General features: G+C 38.9%; 1 protein-coding gene across 2 annotated transcripts in view; it reads left to right on the top strand.

Moving 5' to 3' along the window:
* Nucleotides 1-539: 539 nt before the first annotated feature.
* ATP10D (ATPase phospholipid transporting 10D (putative)) overlaps nucleotides 540-18,583 on the top strand; it is a 36,794-nt gene continuing 18,750 nt past the window's right edge. The window contains exons 1-10 of one of the 2 annotated variants that reach the window (XM_065633520.1): nucleotides 540-821; nucleotides 1,607-1,801; nucleotides 4,242-4,317; nucleotides 8,813-8,898; nucleotides 9,971-10,077; nucleotides 10,811-10,942; nucleotides 11,895-12,022; nucleotides 12,169-12,421; nucleotides 15,946-16,181; nucleotides 16,812-17,000. In XM_065633520.1, coding sequence (XP_065489592.1) covers nucleotides 553-821; nucleotides 1,607-1,801; nucleotides 4,242-4,317; nucleotides 8,813-8,898; nucleotides 9,971-10,077; nucleotides 10,811-10,942; nucleotides 11,895-12,022; nucleotides 12,169-12,421; nucleotides 15,946-16,181; nucleotides 16,812-17,000 — 1,671 coding nt within the window. In that variant the 5' untranslated portion in view covers nucleotides 540-552. Of the gene's footprint in view, nucleotides 822-1,606; nucleotides 1,802-4,241; nucleotides 4,447-8,812; nucleotides 8,899-9,970; nucleotides 10,078-10,810; nucleotides 10,943-11,894; nucleotides 12,023-12,168; nucleotides 12,422-15,945; nucleotides 16,182-16,811; nucleotides 17,001-18,583 lie in introns of both variants that reach the window. The other variant, XM_065633519.1, reaches the window with a different exon arrangement.

The raw sequence follows: 18,583 nt of genomic DNA, 5'->3' as shown, positions 1-18,583 counted from the left end.
TTTCTAGTTTAACAGGAAGAGGTTTTTTATATTCATGACAGCTCCTTAATGCCTTTCACTGGCAATTCCTCACTTTGTACTCAGATGCCTGTTGCTATATCGTTAACTCCTGATTTAATAAAGGTTGTTAACCATTGGCACGGACTGCCGTGTCTGAGATAAGGATTCCGTTCAAAATGCTGTTCTCTGCAGAATTAACAGTTTCTCTGCTTTCTCACCGTACTACAGCACGAAAAACTGGTGGGCAGGCTGCTTGCATGAGGTGCTATTACAAAAATGTTGTGCATTTTAAACAGAGGAATCAAACTCTAGAATCCTGAAAGGGTGGGTGAAATTCAGATAAGTTCAACCTTTGAAGCAGAGGTTCCTGACCTCACTTAACTGTCTGAGGTTTTTAAGTGAAAATATGGAAATAACTTTTTTCCTAGGCTTATTTAAATCTGTAACTGTGACTTTTTAGTTGAAAAGCCTTTACAGAATTATTAACTTGCTGTATTTTCATATGTTTCTAGATAGAGGACGCTTCTTGGATTATAAAGCGTTTCAAGTGCAATGGCAGATCCCATCCGCTGGGCCCGATACCGTTGGCAGCGACTGATATCTACAGAGGGTGGAGAAAGTAGCAGCAGCAACAATTCAACTAACAAGTGCTATCAATCATCCAAAACTATTGGCAAACATAGGATAGTAATACCCTGTTTGGGACATTTTAAGGAAGAGTATGAAAAAGTATCAAAACTGTACATGAACAACAAAATACAGACTACTAAGTATACTTTATTGAATTTTTTACCACAGAATTTGTTTGAACAGTTTCACAGGTAAAGAACTCCTTTTGATCGTGATAAATCTCCTGAAGTGGAATCCTTTTATTTAAATGTGTGTGTTACTATATAGACAGGTATTCAAAAATTATTCTTCCTCTCGACCTGCCTATCACTTCTGAAGAGATCTGTGTTATGTGGCCAAATTCTCTTGAGAATCACTAGTGTTGGGCTTATCCTTTTCTCCGTATTTTATGTAATTTCCACTACTTCTGTTCTTCAGATTATTGAAATATTCCTTACTCTTGGAGCACTGCCACAGAGCAATCTGCAGTAGGATTTTCAGCTCATTTCCTGCAAATGTATTTTTCCCCTTCTTTCATGTCTGTTGCCAATTTTTTTCCTCCTTATGCTTGGAGGACTGCTAATTTCTGAAGTTATGCAGGGAGGTTGTAAGATGGCTCCCTTTTAAAATGTATCATCTCCCCCAGGAAATTTATAAAATTAAGTTTAAAAGACCTGGAAATTTGAGAGAGTGCAAGTTCACCCAAGCATTACTAGAAGACATGTCTGGAGGACAAGTTTGAAAATATAGGAAAATTCTTTGTTTCTCCATTTTTCTGATCATGCATATTAAGCAAGTGTGCAGCTAAGTAATCTATTGACTGGAGAGTGAAAACAGCATTGTGGATACTTAAATTGCAGTTGGGGTGAAGAAAAGTTAAATTACTGCTAACTTAAGTGTCTGTATAGCATGAAGTGGGGGAATAAGGATGACTGTCTGCTAGCACCACTGTCCGTCTGCTGGCACAGCTAACTTCCATATTTTCTATTTTTTTCAGAGTTGCCAATTTGTATTTCCTATTTCTAGTTGTCCTAAATTGGGTTCCTCTGGTGGAAGCCTTCCAGAAAGAAATTACAATGCTACCTCTAGTAGCAGTTCTGACAATTATTGCAGTGAAAGATGGTCTGGAAGATTACTCAAAGTACAAAATGGATAAACAGATAAACAACTTACTAACCAAAGTATATAGCAGGTAAGAGATAAGTCTTTCTGGTTTATTATTATTATTTGTCACAAAATCTTTAATTTCCAAATATTTCTGTGGTTTTGCAAATTCAAATTCACTTTGAAAATTTCCTGTAGAAGATAGTGGCAGAAGTTGACAACTTTTCACCTGATATTTTTATCTTACTACATTAGCGATGCCGTTGCTTGCTTTCTGTATGAGCTTATTTTGTCTTGCTTACCTTTCCGTTTCCATCCTTCCTCTAACTCTTCTAGATACAAGCTGGCTGTGGAAGTAATTTTCTCCCACCGCCCTCCTGGGTTCTCAAATCCTTTCCATCCTGTTTGGAGGGCGAGGTAAAAGGGTGGTGTTGTGGACTGACCCAGGCATTCTGCTCCAGTTGGTGTTGAACCCTAATTGGACTTACTTGGCCTTCATAATGGGGTAAATTGGACTACACAAAAAGTTATGCTGATGTAGTTTTCAATACCCAAGAGGTGGTTCTAAACAACAAAACAGATCAACTAGTTTTCAGCTCGCTCAGTCTCCTGAGTAGATTTACTTTGTCAGCACCTTTGCAGCTATCAAAGTTTAAGTCATACCTGCAGTAACTGAGAGTCACATCCTGTTTCAGCAAATCTTCTTTCCCTTTTCCTCTTTACCTCTGTTACTAGGTGGTTTTTTGTTAATTTACTTCAGAAATTTTTCCTTCAACTCTTTTTTTTTTTTTTCTTTTCAAGGAAAGGTACTGGTATGAAAAAATTCCTGTAGTGTTGTTTGAATCTATCCATCTTGTGATAGACATGGCTGTAGCTTTAATTAAGTTCTACATACTTTCCATTGTGCCAGTTTTTCATCTGTGTAGAAAAGTAGTGATGAGCATCTTAAGGAGAAAACAGATGTGGCTTATATTGGTTTAATTTTATGTCAGCATTTGTTGCTTCCTGTTTTTGCTTTGTTTGCACTTTGAAAACAATATAACAGCCTCTACCTTATCTTCACTGGAGAAAGTGTCATCAGTACACCAATTAACTGTGTGGGCTTTGTGCCTTCTGTTTGTAGACAAGCATTTTCTAAAGGGTACTGTCAGATAATGCAGGTCTTAAAGGGATGGGAGCAAAGTTTGATACAGGGAATATTTTTCTGACATTTTCTTTGTCATTAGAAGTGTCTGCTTCTGTTTCACTATTTATCAGACACATTTTACATAGGTAGCACTTCAATTAAAGCTAGTAGATAAGTGCCAGTGTTCAAACAATGGCCATGTTGTGAAGTTTATGCGGGCGCTGTAGAAGCTGGGCGCACTTCCTACCCCTGGGTGTGGGTGTGCTGCTCAGCCAGCTTGCAGTGAGAAGCAGGGAAGGAGACACAACGTGCAAGACAGCCCTAGCACAGCCCGGGCTACATCCCAGTCTGGATGACTGAGAAGCAAAGACTGCGGAGAGAGTACATGCTCCTCTCTTTAAACATAGCTCTTGGGTTAGGCTGTGCAAGGCAGAAAAGCCAGACAGTCACTGAAGGCAGTAATACTTCGTGCAAAATCATCCTGCATCCAGACCCGTGCAGTGGTTGTAACAGCAACTGTAGGTGTTTCATCGCCCCTATTGGCAGTAGCGTGTGACTGTGTGCCTCCAGCTGGCTCACCAAGCAGCCCTTGTTACCTTGCATCCTACTCACTGCCCTAAACCTGATTGTGTTTGCACAATCACAGCTTCCTTCTATGTAAGCACAGCTGCTGTGATTACATAAAAGAAAGATTCTTCATCTCAGTTGAGGACAGAACGGTAGCTATAAATGAAAAGTAGAAAACAGTTCAAACTTATGAAATATCCAGGCACAATGTACCTATTAATAAAGAATTTCAACTCAGTGCTGGTAGGCTTGAGCTTTTGTTGACTTCCTGGGGTATTAGGGAGTCTTAGTACCTTATCTTCAAAATTAATAGAAAAAATATTTTTAAAGCCTCTAAATACAGGTATTTATATTCAGAGCATCAGTGAAGTGGTTGCTGAATATTCTTTGCTCACTGCTAGATATTAATTATTTCAGGAGACAGACGTTTTTGAAAGGCCCTATCAGAAGGGAAAAAGATTTGCTGTTCTTGGTTGCATGATTGCAAGAGAAAGTGGTGACCCAAAGAGAAATCCTGAAAACACTGTTTGCTTTCCTGGAATAGTGAAAATACCGGAAACAAGTGGGCTGAATTTTAAATAGAGTTAAAATAATTCTGAGAGGGTGCTTGGAATGTAATTCCCAGAAAAACAGGGCTTGGACCCCAGAGCTAATTCTTTGTAATTATATTCACCTTGAGCTAACGGACCATCTTATCAGAGTTTTTTTTAATTACTTGGAAGCATAAATTAACTATTAGAGAAATTTTCTAGTTATAGAGTGTTTCTCTGAGCTTTCAGTTTATGTGTTTGTAAAAAAATTTTTTAAAAAATACTGGTTTTTATATGTTTTTCAGGAAGGAGAAGAAATACATGGATGAATGCTGGAAAAATGTCAATGTTGGGGACTTCATCCGGCTTTCACGTAACGAAGTAATTCCTGCTGACATGGTGCTGTTATATTCTAGTGATCCGGATGGGATCTGTTACATTGACACAGCGGGCCTTGATGGAGAAAGCAATCTAAAGCAGAGGCAGGTGGTGAGAGGATTCTCAGAGCAGGTGATAATTGTGCATTTCTAGTGGTATAACAAAGTTGACATGACAGTCAACTAAAAAACAAAACAAACACCCCCCTCCTCTCCCAAAAAAAACCAAACCAAAACCAACAAAACCCAACCAACCAAATAAAAAACCCAGCCCTCTAGATTGCCTAATTCTTAATAGCTCAGCAACCCTATCTGAAAACAAAATAACTAGGCAATTTCTAATTTGTTACTTGAATTATTTTGGAGAAAATCTTTGCATTTTCAGTTAACCCAGAGAAAGAGATCTATTTCAAATAGTGCAATGTTCAGGTAAAGACATCATTTATGGTGCGTATTGTGTCATGGGTGAGAAACTGGAATTTTTTAGAAGGGAGTTCTGTGCTGTACAAAGACCTAGAGAGAGGAGCAGATATCATCTTTTCTCTTTAACTGGTTTTTTTCATGTTGCAAATGTATTTTTAGCTCCAATTCTAGTCCTTCAAGGATTTATAAAACCTTTGGAACTCTTAGAATGTTTCTGCTGCAAGCCTACTGTGACCAGCGTGATCCGAGTCATCTCTCCCTTTCAAGACTGAGCATCACTGGGTTTACAGAGGGTTTACATACTGAGTAGTGGTGGGAAATCAGTGGCACTATGCTGTTGAACTGTGGAAACCACGTGGTTAAGGCTTTATAAGTAATTCATAAAGGCCTTTTCAGATACTGAAGAGATGACTGCTATTGTTTTAATACCAGACAAATAAACTTTATTTGGTATTATACCTAGCAGACAGAATGCTAGAGGCTGGCACAGAGAAGATGCTATCAAAGCAAAGAATCCTGGCATTTCTGCAGTCTTCAGCACACCTGGTACTGCTGCTGAAACACCATGCTGAAAACAACAGCAGGGAGACTTGGTGCTGTCCATAAGAACAGACTGTTTAGTTCTCTGGAGATAAAATTACCTGAACTACCTCTGAATTGTCAGCAGTAGTGGAGAAGTGAGGAGGAGCACCTTGTGGTGCATTAAGACTCCTCTGTTACTCAGCAAGTATGGTTAATACCAAAGGCATGATGTGATATCCATAAACAAAGCTGTTTCTTACCCCCTTACAGTGGCATGCATTCTTTTTTGGTTTTTCTTTCTTGATTTAATCTTAAAACAATAAGGCAGAAAGGACTGTTTGATCTTTCTGTAGATATGTATCATTATGCAAGGCAAAGTTCAAATAGTTCTACAGGCTTACATTAATCTGAGGTGGCCTTGATCTTATACCAGCTCCTGCTACCAAGGTGTGACTTCAGTCTCACTCAAGAGACTGTTTTCTCTATTTCCAGAATGCTAGGAAGAGTCATACTGTCCAGAAAAAGCAGCAATTCTTTCACCATTCAGGACTCTTCGTTTTTGTCCTCAAATGCAAAAAAAACCCCAACAAAATCATTGCAGAATCTTCTTGTCAGGATTGCATGGTCACTGAATGTAGAGCCACAGTCAGCTTCACAGATCTCTAGTGCCCCACCAGCTGCATTTCAGCCAGAGGCTTTGTCCTTGTAAACTCAGGATGAGTAAGACTGGCAGTGCTGTGTAAGAGGCTGACTGCCTGACCTCCCCCTTTCTTAAGGAATAAACTACATCAAATTAAAGAAGATCTGAAGACAAGGACTAAAATGACTTAACCTGTTTGCCACGGTGTTAAGTCCTGCTTCTTTGTGAATGAGCAAGTAGAAACACAATTAGAAAGGTTATCAGTGGGGCACCTGTTCTGGTACTTGGACTTCCTTTAAGAGAAGGCATGGCAAAATTAAAGCGTGAAAAAGGAGCGGAAACCTTTGTAGTCAAATTTATTTTTGGCAATTTAGAATAGCATTTTTTTAATGCTTAAATGACAACAGGAAAGAAATTGAGAAAGTAACTCAAGGCTTCTTGGGTAACAGCAGGTAACAAGGCATAGAACACAGTGTCTCCGACTATCTTGGCATTCATGGGGAAATATACAGAACAGCTGTGGACCTTCTCCCTCAGAGTAATGAGCTATTTGGTGAACAAACTGATATTGCTCTGCTGCTTTCCAGATACTCAAATGTTGCTTCCCATTAAGAAGGAATTAGTCTCCTTTTCCTTCCACACCTCACATGATTAGCTGAACCAAGCACAGGTTCAGTGGGGTGGAGAAGCTAATATGCCATTAACACTAAGTCGCTGTGAGCAGTGAATGTTTCCTATGACATTGTAAGAGAGGCCACAGGACCACACTGATCTGTTCCTTCTCAGCCTGTGTGGTCAGACTGAATCCAGTCGAGCTGCAGCATCCTCAAACCTACTGGAGAGGAAAGTGTTGTCCTTTTCTTCCAGGCAGCCTAAGAAGCCAAGCTGATGGAAGGAGATGCCAGCTCTCCTCTTCCACCTTGGCTATGCACCCTCTCCATTCCCATGCCGTCTTATCTGGCCATATATTAATAATAACAATAGTTTGTCAGGAACACAGCATGGCCAAAGCAGCAGGCATGGCCTTGGAAAGTTGCCTCTCTTACCATTCCAGTGAGAGAGTCTGATGTGGAGCTTATCACTCCCAGCTGCCTTACTCAGTTCCCATCCTTCCCCCTTTTTAGGGACCTTTACACAAAATCCAAATAATTCTAGTTCTGCCCTAGAAAATCTTCTCTTCTGTGCCAGGAAACATGGGAAAGCAGCTCAAGAAATAAGGTGCAAAATCTTGTACTCTCAGTATTTGCTTTGTCAAAGTTAAGATTAGAATGAAGAAATATAGACCATAAACTTACAGTCCAGGAAGACTGGAGTGCCCATATCAAGACACTTGCTTTTGGACATAGTTTCTATCACCTCTGTTTTGTACTGGCAGAGTGTAGACTTAACTTCGGTGCCCACTGTAGGTTACACCTTGACTTTTTGTGATTGCTGTTTCAAGGTATACTGCAAGAAGCTCCTACTAAAACCTTCACTGCTATTACAAATTGTTTGACAAAGTCAGATGGTTTAGTTGTCCATCAAGAATAAGATGCTTTCACTGCAAGTACGTATCTGGAGCAGTTTCCAGGCTGTAGAAGAAAAGAATCGGTTGCTTTGGCTATTTTACTTCCTTTTGGGGATAGTTCTTATTATCTTTGTGCTCTTTTTTGTGTAATCATTGTATGATGCGAAATGCTTGAAAAGTATGAATCAATTATACCATCTAATGCTTTACAGAAATGTTGTACTTCCTGTACTAATAAACATGAGAAAGGTCAGTGGAGAGAGAAGTCTTCCATAGTTAATTAAATTTACAGAGTCTGAGAAGGTATCTGTCTGTCTAAGGCTGTGTTCATATTGACTTCAGGTTAATACAGTGCAATAAACCAATACAGCAAACCATAGCAAAAAATATATAATTTTTTATCAAGTCAACAAAGTATGTGTTTCAAATCCTACTTGCAGTATTGTATTTTAACCTCACAGTTGCTATTCCGCCGGTGTGAAGTCACCTATTTGTGGGAGTGCAGCCTTCTCAGAGACCTGTAATCATGTAGCAGTATTGAATTAACACCTATGAATTATAGATTTATCCTTGCAGTCTGAAACCTTGAATTGGTAATTCTTTTTTCTAAAGAGTAGAACATATTACTTTTGAAAGAGTTAGTGCAAGGTATGTGGCTTGGAAAGGGCTCTGTTATACCAGAGGCTAGAGGCATGCTCATATGCCATTAATTGAAATTAAATTGCAAGTGCAATTGCAGATAACTCTAAAGATAAGGCCTTTTGTTTTTTTCTCTTCTTGCTAGGTTTCATTCTTTATTAATAAAGGATATTTGTTCTGCTTGGCTTTTTACTGAAGAGCTCACCTGCTCTTTATTCACAACATGTACTTCCAGTTTTTCGTAACAGCCCTTTGTTCAGTACTGGTAAGGCTCAAGCATCATTAAAAAGTTCTACTTTCTTTGCATTAGCACAGATAGTATTCTGGTCATGGTATTGGAAACAATGGCTGTTTAAAAGAAACTTGCAGAGAAGACATGGCCTCTTTTTTTTCCTTATAACAAAAAAAAAGTTATGGGAAATCTCTGCTTTTCAGATGTTCTTATTGCATTTTTTTTTCTTCTTACTCTTCTACCCATTTTCTTCTCTCCAGTGTTCTCAAAATATCAGCAATTCAGCTGCTACTTGCCAGGATTTGATATTTACTAGGAAGTCCTTCCATGCTGTTTAAGTGTGATTTACACTGAGTAGCAGATCATCAACACCACCAGCAACTTACAGTTTTGAAGCTAAATTGTTAGATAGTAATATGTGAACCTATGAATTTATGATGGTTTTAAGTTCCATCACATTTTGTCTGAGTTCTCTGTGTTTTGTTTTGGTTTTTTCTCCTTTTTTTTCTTTTTTTTTTTTTTCCCTATGGCTTCAGGTCTCTGAAATTGATCCAGAAAAATTTTCCAGTAGGATAGTGTGTGAAAATCCTAATAATGACCTCAGTCACTTCAAAGGCTTTGTGTAAGTAAGCTTGGTGGCTCTTTAAAGTACTGTCATTTGCTTTGATGCTCTTACTAATATTCAGAGAGCTTGTAACATTTACTTTAAAAAATCATGACTGTATATATAGAAGTCACTACATTTGCATCACTACATTGCTGAGTGCAGCCCAACACATGGAGCTCCATCCAGAAGGGCTTTCTGAGCAGCAGATTATGAACTGGGAAAGCCCACTAGTGCTTTTTATTTTTTATTTAATATTTTCAATATCTTCGCTCAGGCTATTTAGCAATTGTATATTCCATATTCAAAATAACTGTTTCAAATCTGCTCTTAATAACACGTGATATCTACGGTATTTAGTCTGGACCATGGCCTTGCCAGACAAGCTGCATTGCTCAGAAATGGAAATGGGAAGGACTGGCTTCCTCTCCTCTGAGTTGTTTTGTGTAACCATCAGTGACTTTATCAAACTCCTTTTGACCAATGTGCCTGTGTCCTTTCTTCTTATGGATTTATGATTTTCTATACAGTTGGAAAACAAAATACTGTTTCATGGGGTGACTGATTAATGTCTATATTCTTCCCTGTGGGAACTGATACATTAGAAATACGAAAAGAAAAATAAATATCTGTAAATCTTATTCTCTGAGGAAACACCTTGACAAACAGTGGACCTACCTGCACTGAAAGTATGCCACAGAAGTAATGATGCTCACAGTATATTTAAAATGGGATTTTGTATTTTGTTTGAATTTTTTCTGATGTGGGCAATCCAAGTAGAAGTCAGGCTTTCAGACTTCCAGTGTTTGTCTTCAGCTCTTTTCAGTAGTGTTGCCTACTTCTCATGTGCCAGCTGGCAAACGCCAGACTTGTAAGCACAAGAACTTTTAATACAGTGCCTACATGTCTGGATTTTCAAAGATGATATGCATGCATGTTGCCACATTCTTTTGAAAAGCCTGATCGGAAATGTCAGAATGGGAGTCAGTCACTAGCAGCTCCTTTGGGAAGTCTGCTCCGTAATGGTTTTGCAAAGCCTGACTCAGAACTGCTGGAGTCCTACAGCTGAAGCAATGTGTATTTTTTCCAGTGAGCATTCAAACAAGGATCGAGTGGGCCTCAGCAAGGAAAACTTACTGCTCCGAGGATGCACAGTAAGAAACACAGAAGCTGTTGTAGGCATAGTGGTATATGCAGGTTAGTGAACTGCCCTGACTTTCACAGATTTCTTTGCAAACACGGTAGAGTTATGTGCCCTAGAAACAGTATTGTACAAAGGGGAATTAGGAGAGTGGAAGCTTGAATCCAGCAAAAGGCAGCTGTAGCAAGAAATGTTGAGAATTCATGTCTGGATTAAGTTTGTTTCTGTTTTAACAATGTAAAGAACTTATGTGTCTGGTTATTCATGGGAGACCAACTCTGTTCCATGTGAACAGGTCCCTGTCTTCAACTGTTAGTTGTGGTGGTAAACCCATGTTTTGAAATGGGCATGGAGATGTGTGGCATGCTTAGGGTTTTTTTCTGGTCCAAAACTGAAGCTAGTGCTCTTCTTCAGTGTTCTGTATCAAACAGCAGAGGTTTTTAAACTAATCAATATGATCTATCCAGCCAGACAGTTGTAATGCAGGCATAGGATTTTGTAGAAAATATTAGAAATAATATAGAAAATGTCAAGAATGAGTATGTTTCTATAGGGAGGAACATTATTGACAGTATAAAAGTTAATGTATCCATGACAGATTTTGGTTTAGCTTGTTCGCTTTTTTTTAGGACATAATTTTTATGTTGTAGGAGCAGTTAGTTTGCTCATATTTATAACTGGTGTTCAAATATTAGTTAACAGAAATGTCCCATTTCCCAGAGCTTTAGAAATATAAAGCACTTGTGGTTCTGATACCCGCTCTTAGAGAACTTCAACTTGTGGTTACAGGTCACGAAACCAAAGCTATGCTGAATAACAGTGGCCCTCATTACAAGCGCAGTAAATTGGAAAGAAAAGTGAACACCGATATTCTTTGGTGTGTTCTGCTTCTAATTTTGATGTGTTTAACCGGTGCAATAGGTAAGTGAGAATCAGCAGACTCCTGCTATTTTCCTCTCTCGTCCTACAACACTTAGTGTTTTATTCTGGGGCCGATTCATTTTAACCACCCATCTCAGAAGCTGCCTTTATCCATGTGTAATTCCGTAGCAGTTGAGGATGCTGCCAGGTTTTAGTTCATGTTGTCATGTTTAATCTGGAGTATGGTCAAGAAGTATGTTTCTGGTACGAGTTCTTAGGTCTAGAACCTGTTTCTTCAATTCATTTCTCTTTTCTGTCACTAATTGCTCTGCAAAACTCCTACTTTCTCTTAGGATTTTTCGGGTAACATGAGATGCATGTACAGCATTGTGGGGAGAAGTCTAATGCAACTGGAGTTGTAAAGGACTTGATATTTTAGGGATGGATTAAATAGTGAGCTTGAGTAAATCTAAGCAGACTGACTTTTATGACAAACCAAAGAGGTGTTTAAAACATGTTTAAAAAAACTTCTTCAGACTACACTTAATAAGGATGACATAGTGTTCACAAGTTAACTAGAAAGTGGACAAGCAAGGATAATACAATTAATTGCCAGAGGTTTTTCTAGGGAAAAAAAAAAAGTGTGTATCAAGTGTAATTAGTACTCCGTTAGTTCTGAGATAGTCTGTATAGATGTGCTGTTGATGGAAATATATGTAAGGTATTTGTTCATGTATGCATTGATACTTAATTAATTTTAATGGAGTTCCTGTAGAGGAAAAACTCAGGAGATAAAATGGTAGTTTAAAAGTTCAGAAAGAGCTGCAAAGTGTAACAGCAAACAGAATCACAGAATGACAGAATGTTAGGGATTGGAAGGGACCTCAAAAGATCATCTAGTCCAATCCCCCTGCTGGAGCAGGAACACCTAGATGAGGCTGAACACCATGACCCTGAACTGTGATAAATTTTACATACAACTGACTAACTTTATCCTGTTCTTGTTTTTAAGGCCATGGAATTTGGTTGAGTAGGTATTCGGAAATACCTTTTTTTAACATCCCTGAGCCAGACGGGAAATGGATTCCTCCAACGTTAGCAGGATTCAATATGTTCTGGACAATGATCATTTTATTACAGGTAACTTCAGTCTGCTTTGAATGTGGGTCATATTCTGCTCTCATTTATATCCTTGAAGTAACTCTTTGGTTTCAGTGGAGCTACTTTATGTTTGTAACTGGCCAAAGAGTTTGGTTTTATTTGATCTTCTTGTTTTATTTTGGTAGGTCTTGATCCCAATTTCTCTCTATGTTTCAATTGAAATTGTCAAATTGGGACAAATTTATTTAATACAGAATGACATTGATTTTTACCATGAGAAAACAGACTCAACAATTCAGTGTCGAGCACTGAATATTGCTGAAGACCTTGGCCAGATTCAGTATATTTTCTCTGACAAGACTGGAACCCTCACTGAAAATAAGATGGTTTTTCGGAGATGCAGCATTGCAGGACGCGAGTATTGCCATGAAGAAAATGGTAAGACACTAAACCTGTGTTCACAATGGGTCATTTTTCTTTTCTCAGGGAAGCTGAAAGTTTTTATGGGGTCCAGTGGACTTCATGAAGTTTGTATGGCAATACACACTCATGGAAGGCATAAATTCACACTAATCTTGCTAATAGCCATGCATATTCCCCCATTGTTTGGATCCCTTCATATATAGTATTATATATAGTTAAGAGACATATATATGGGACATATATAGTTAAGAGACTTGAAGGCTGCATGTAAAGTGCTGCTTTGCAGCTAGTGAAGTTCCAACATATTTGATACCACAAAGTATTCTTTACTCACTCTGGAAGACGTCACATCTACTGTGTTTTGCTTCTCTCCTTGCAATATTCAGAACCCAGAACACTGGAAAATTGCCCATCTAGTCTTTACTATCTTGGGTTTTTTTTCAACCAGAATGTCATGCTTACTTGTCATTTTAGGGTTCAAACATCCTGTTGACTGCCACAACAGTGCACCACCTTTGTGTAGTATATCTAAAGGCTCCAACTTGACATACTGTTGCCCTTGAGGATACAGTAATCCAAATACGTATGTATGTAAGTACTATGAGCTGCAGACATTTGCTGTTTTGCTGGTGAGCAATGCAGGTATTCCATTGATATCAAAGGTGAGGTGCTGACAGGTGGACATGTGAAGCACAGCTGTATATTAAACCCCCCTTCTGTGGTTTTGCTGCCGGATAGAACTGCTGCTTACAACTGTGTGCAAAAGGCACACCCTGCTGGCCACAGCAGTGGATCAGTTCAGCCCTTCTTTTGTTGTGTCACAGGAGCAGATGGTTACAAACCATTTGTCCAGTAATTTCTGCACATATTTTGAAAATTTTACAGTGTGAGTGTCCAGGTGCTTTTTTGGCTTTGCGTAATTATACTGGGAAGGATGACAACAGCAAAGTGTGAAGAAATATTTTTAAGTTTTAAACTTGGTGAAGGAGTAACTTAAATAAAAAGTAGAATATATTTTCAGAGCATTTTCTAAAGGAAGGAAAAATATTTCAGAAGTGATAAACCAAAGTGTAGTGCAAATGGTGTAGCTGTGGCTGATCCTCTTCTCATTGTGCCAGGGAAAGTATTATATGTCTACTGCTTACTTCTGCTAGTAGTTTAGAGTTATCTTTCAAAAACAGAAGTGTGTTAATTATGTTTATAATTATTTCGTGCTGTGCTCTGTCTTTTACCTCAAGGGTGGGTGAGCATGTGCTTCTTCCTAACAAATCTAGAAATTATGTGAGCCCTGAAAATCAGTTTGAAAAATGTTGGAGGTCTTGTGTTTTAGTCCCATTTTACATTTTTTCAGTTGCAGAGAGCTGCTATTTGCAAGGTTCCTGCTACCTATAGTAAGAGTTGTAGTGCAAGACAATATAGTCGTTTCTATTCAGGCCACTTAGTCCATACGTATGTTTGTACATATGTATGTACATATTTCTGTATTTATGTCTGTATTGCCCAGGGTAAAGAGGTGCACATGAGGGAAGCACGCAACAGCTATTACTTTGATTCAGTGTAGTCCTCTATACAGGTACCCCCATGCAGTGTTCTGTCTAAAGTAGTGTGTGCCCTTTGGATGGTGGCAGCAGAGCAGTCTGGTGTTACAAGAGGTGCTGTGTATGTTAATCGAGACAGAGCATGCAGGTTTCTCAGCAGCCGGGATTCATACTGGAATGGGCATGTGTTGTCCAGACCTGCCTCTACAAACACCCACTAAGTCACTGTTGCTGCTTTCTGCTAAAAGGTGTCAATTCCACATGTGGGACATTATAATTGGTAATTGTGGAGAGCCACGGTTTGTTACATTCCCACTTATCTTTTTTTTTTTTTTTTAAGAATTGTTTTATTAAATTCATGTTGACATCAGGGAGATGGCCTGCCGAGGAAGGTGTAAACTCTGGTCTCTCTGCTTTTCTTGGACTCATCAGAATGGCAGGATGAGTGTCAGGAGACTTTCATTTATATTCCAGAAAGAGAAAACAACAGGAAATAAGGCGAACTTAGCCGTCTAACAAATCCAGTAGCTCATTTCCTGAACATAGCTAAGCTTCCGTGCTTTGGCTAGGAGGAAAAGGACTCAAAAGTGACATGAAAAACCTATTTCCATCTCACTTGAGCACCAGAACTGGGGACTCTGAACTGTGGATAGGTTTGCTGTTTGCATAAAACAGAATAGTATCCTACTTTTCACTTATTTTCTTTACATTAGCTGCCACTGTAAATAAGAAAAAAGAAATAGAGAATTAGTAGTGTGGCAGGAGATGTCTGTATATGAATACTGTTTTTTTTTCCTAGGATGCTGTTGTTTGTATTCACAGTTAAATGAAATAAATAGGTAATGCACAGCTCTCAGAACAGGTTTTTCATGCTGTCAATGGCTGCAGGCATTGAACTGCTAGTGTATGGTCATTGCATGCTATTTTCACAGTGACAGGTAAAAACTGAATAGTGTACAGTGATCTAGTGCTGTCTGGATTGAGACTGCAACCTCTTGCATGTGGTAAAACACTGTCCCAGAACTCCAGTGCAAACACTTGGGTCTGTTCTTAACAAGCACATGATATAGGCATGTTTCCATTTGCTACAGAGGTTCTTTACACCACTGATCTTCCAAGTTAGATTTGTGGGGCACAGAACTGCATTTGTACTTTTGGTGCGAAGGTGTTAGACATGTCAGTACAAAGTTTGCTTATTGAACCTGCTTTTCAATTAAATACTCAGAAAATGTGTACATGTGTGTAAGGGGGTGTCCCATACAGAAGTGATAGAAAACACAGTTTCCATGAGTTCCTGTTAGAAGTTGTACTTGTCAAACCACTGGCATACAATCCTGATCCATCATAAAATAATTAGGCTAGAAGAGCCTCACCAAGAGGTGATCTTGTCCCATTTCTCTGGCCTAAGACTGAGTTGTTGCTATCATTGTTTATGAATATTTTCTTTTGTTTCTTCAGGACCTCCAGTGATGACCAATTCACTGTTTTCTCAGGCATTCTGTTCTGTTATGGCACGTCTCCTCTGACAAAGTTTTGCTGACACCTAGCCTGAGTCTGTCTTGGCACAGTGTATCACCATTGTGTCTTCTATTACCCACAGTGTGCATAGAAAACAGGCTATTTCCTTTCTCTATGCAGTTGCCCTTCATGTACTTGAAGACTATTATTAATATTTAACTGCCATTAACATGCCCTTCTAGAGGCTGTGAAGCTCCAGCTTATTTTACTGTTTCCACGCAGCTCTTGTTCTCTAGAACCCTGATCATTCTTGCTCCTTCTTCTGGATTCACTCCAGTGGAGCGTTGCGCTTGAAGTGCAGTGTCCCAAACAGGAAGTCAGTGTGACATCTTGTCATGCGATTTATTTTTTGTAAATGGTAGATTATTCTTAACCAAATACTGAATTCCTTACTTTAAAAATTTGTTTCCTGAACCTCCAGACAGTGTTTTAGACAAGTTTGGTTTTGCTCATGGAACAATAATTTTGTTTCTCTTTCCATAGCAAAGAGGTTGGAATCCTATCAAGAGATGGATTCAGAGGATGAGGATTCAGCTGATCATCAGTGCAGCGCTTCGATCCATATGTCAAAATGGCGGGGGCACAACTGCAGAGCTGTGAATGAACCTTTGAACAGAAAGTCTTTGGATCGGTTGCCTGGTAGTTCCCCTGTGTTAGGAAGGGAAGATGGAACAGGTGATGTGCCGCACTTAGGACATGTTGCTTTCAGCAGCCCCATTGTAAGTAAAAGCTGTTGGTTTTGATGCTAAATTTCTGAAGTAACTTGTAAAGGAATATCGTTTTACCCCCATTTGATCACAGTGCTTATAATTTAAGAAATCCTTTCTCTCTTCCATCAAAACCAGAGCCTCCCATGGTTGCTTGTCTGCATCCTATTTACAGCTGACATTGCAGATGTTTGTTGGGTCACGTAGGTGCGTGCTTTGTTTCTTGCTGCTCTGAGTCCATGATCACTCCAGCTAAAATGACCAGCTTCATCTTAATAACAGTTTGTTCTTTTGTTTTAAGAGTTTTCTAGCATTTTCTTTTGGTTTTAGTACAAAATATCTAGATGACCAATATGTATTGGAGGTTACGAGCAGTAAAAGCTCCGCTTCTGCATGTGAAAGTGTCTAAGTAGCGTTCATCATGTTTAATCTCTGTTGAAGTGTCTGAACTAAGGCTCTACTGTTTACCTATCTGGGCATGAAGTTTGCCATTTCCAATGGGCTAGCACAAGGCAGTGAAGACACCAGAGTGTTCCTTTATTTCCTAGTTTAACAGGAGGGAAGTTGTATGAGCTTCTACACTTCATTCATCTGTAACTGATCTAACCTCCTAATGGACAGTTTTGTTTATTTCATCAATAGGAAACGGATGTTGTGCCAGACGCACAACTGCTGGAGAAGTTCAGACAAATTTCTTCTTATTCCTGTCAACAATCAGAAGAAGCCAGCAGCAAATTATCTTTGGAGACAATGTACATCACTGACTTCTTTCTTGCACTGGCAATCTGTAATACTGTTGTAGTTTCGGTCCCCAATCAGCCACGTCAGAAGGTAAGAAGGACTTATTTTTGGCTATTTGGCCATATTCATAAATAAATGAGCTCCCTTTGGTTTGATTACAAAAGGAGAAAACAATTAACTGGCATTTAGAAAATGATCCTTTTTTCCTGTATTGGTTTGTCCTTTTAGAAAGAAGGAAATTACTGTAAACCCACAGGATGCAATGAGTTAATGTGTAGTATAATGCTGGTAATGTTTTTCCGATGCAGAGAAACTTGGCTTCAATATTTTTGCTTCCTTGTATAGACTGTTCATAACTTTTAAAAGACAAATTTTGAGATGAAACTGCACTTATTATTTTTTTTTTCTATGTTCTAACTATCTTTTTCCTGATATGTTCATGATTTCCCTTAAGAGTACCCTAACACTCGGGTGACCTTTACCTTTAGGTTATTGTTGTCTGAAAGATAAGAATAATCTCAGAAGACTCCCAGAATATGGAACTAAGAATGCTCTTACCTGTTCCCTGACTATTTGAACAGAATTCCAGCGAAAGCATGGAAGATCAAATTTCATATGTGTAATAATTTGAAGAAAAAATGCATTGCAGTATGACATAAAGTGGTCTCACATGGAATGTACAATGCCTGTGCTAAACTGTCCTGGTTTAATGGTCTGGAGTGTGTTTAGGTCTTCCTGAGACCGCTTGTTGTTTTCAGAGCACACAAACTATCATTTTTTTTCAGATACTACTATATTTTTAATTTTTTTTTTTTTTCGGGTGGGATTTTCATAACCCCATCTTTTACCAATTTTGACTGTGTTACAGGATAATTCCAAAGATCAGCTTTTATTTCCTTCCCCCCCCATCCCTTGGTGATTTCCATTTGTTGACTTTGTCTTTTGAAAAAAATGTTTATGACATGTGCAGGACTAGATTTTGATGTCCATTTAGGCAGTGAACCGACAACCATGGCTGAAGACATTCCCAAAAGGTATCCTGTGGAGTATCAAGTACCTCCTATGCATAAATAAGCCTGGTATTGTAGCATGCTTCCAGGTGTTCCCAGAATGTGTAGCAGGCAGCCTACACGTCCATGTGTGGATGGGGCAGGTGTGTTCATAGTTCCTAATCAGCCATTCCTTAAAGATGATGAAGAAAAATATTCAGGCAAGATTCTCAGTTTTTTAGAGAATAATATTTCTGGATGACTTGCTAGCAGGCGAGAAGATCCCCAGGTCGCTAGTAGGTAGGTTGGGAGGGACAACGTGACGTGAGGTTTCCAAGTTCAGGATTAGGGAATGACATGAAAGAGCTCAAGGCAATGGAACGTTTCAGTGCTGCCTTAGGGAGATACAATGAAAGGATGTTCCTAGTCTCTATTTCCATGATGCTGAACAGAGACACATTACAACTTGTGCACAATTGCAGTAGAACTGAAGTCAGAGACTGTCCTTACTTTGTGCTTTTCAGTGTCAAAGGAGAACCTGCTTCCTGGTGATAATTCATTCTTAACTCATCGCCATAATGAGAGATTAATGTCGGCCTTGCATGCTTTGTTCCTTGTTCATAAGCTATTAGCTGCCTAACTGTTCTGAATAACAGTAATTTTCTAACATTGCTGAGAGGGGAA

The sequence above is a fragment of the Caloenas nicobarica genome, chromosome 4, assembly GCF_036013445.1.
Source record: "Caloenas nicobarica isolate bCalNic1 chromosome 4, bCalNic1.hap1, whole genome shotgun sequence".
Classification (NCBI taxonomy): Eukaryota; Metazoa; Chordata; class Aves; order Columbiformes; family Columbidae; genus Caloenas; species Caloenas nicobarica.
The sequence above is the reverse complement of the archived record's forward strand: the minus strand, read 5'-3'. Positions and strand labels throughout refer to the sequence as shown.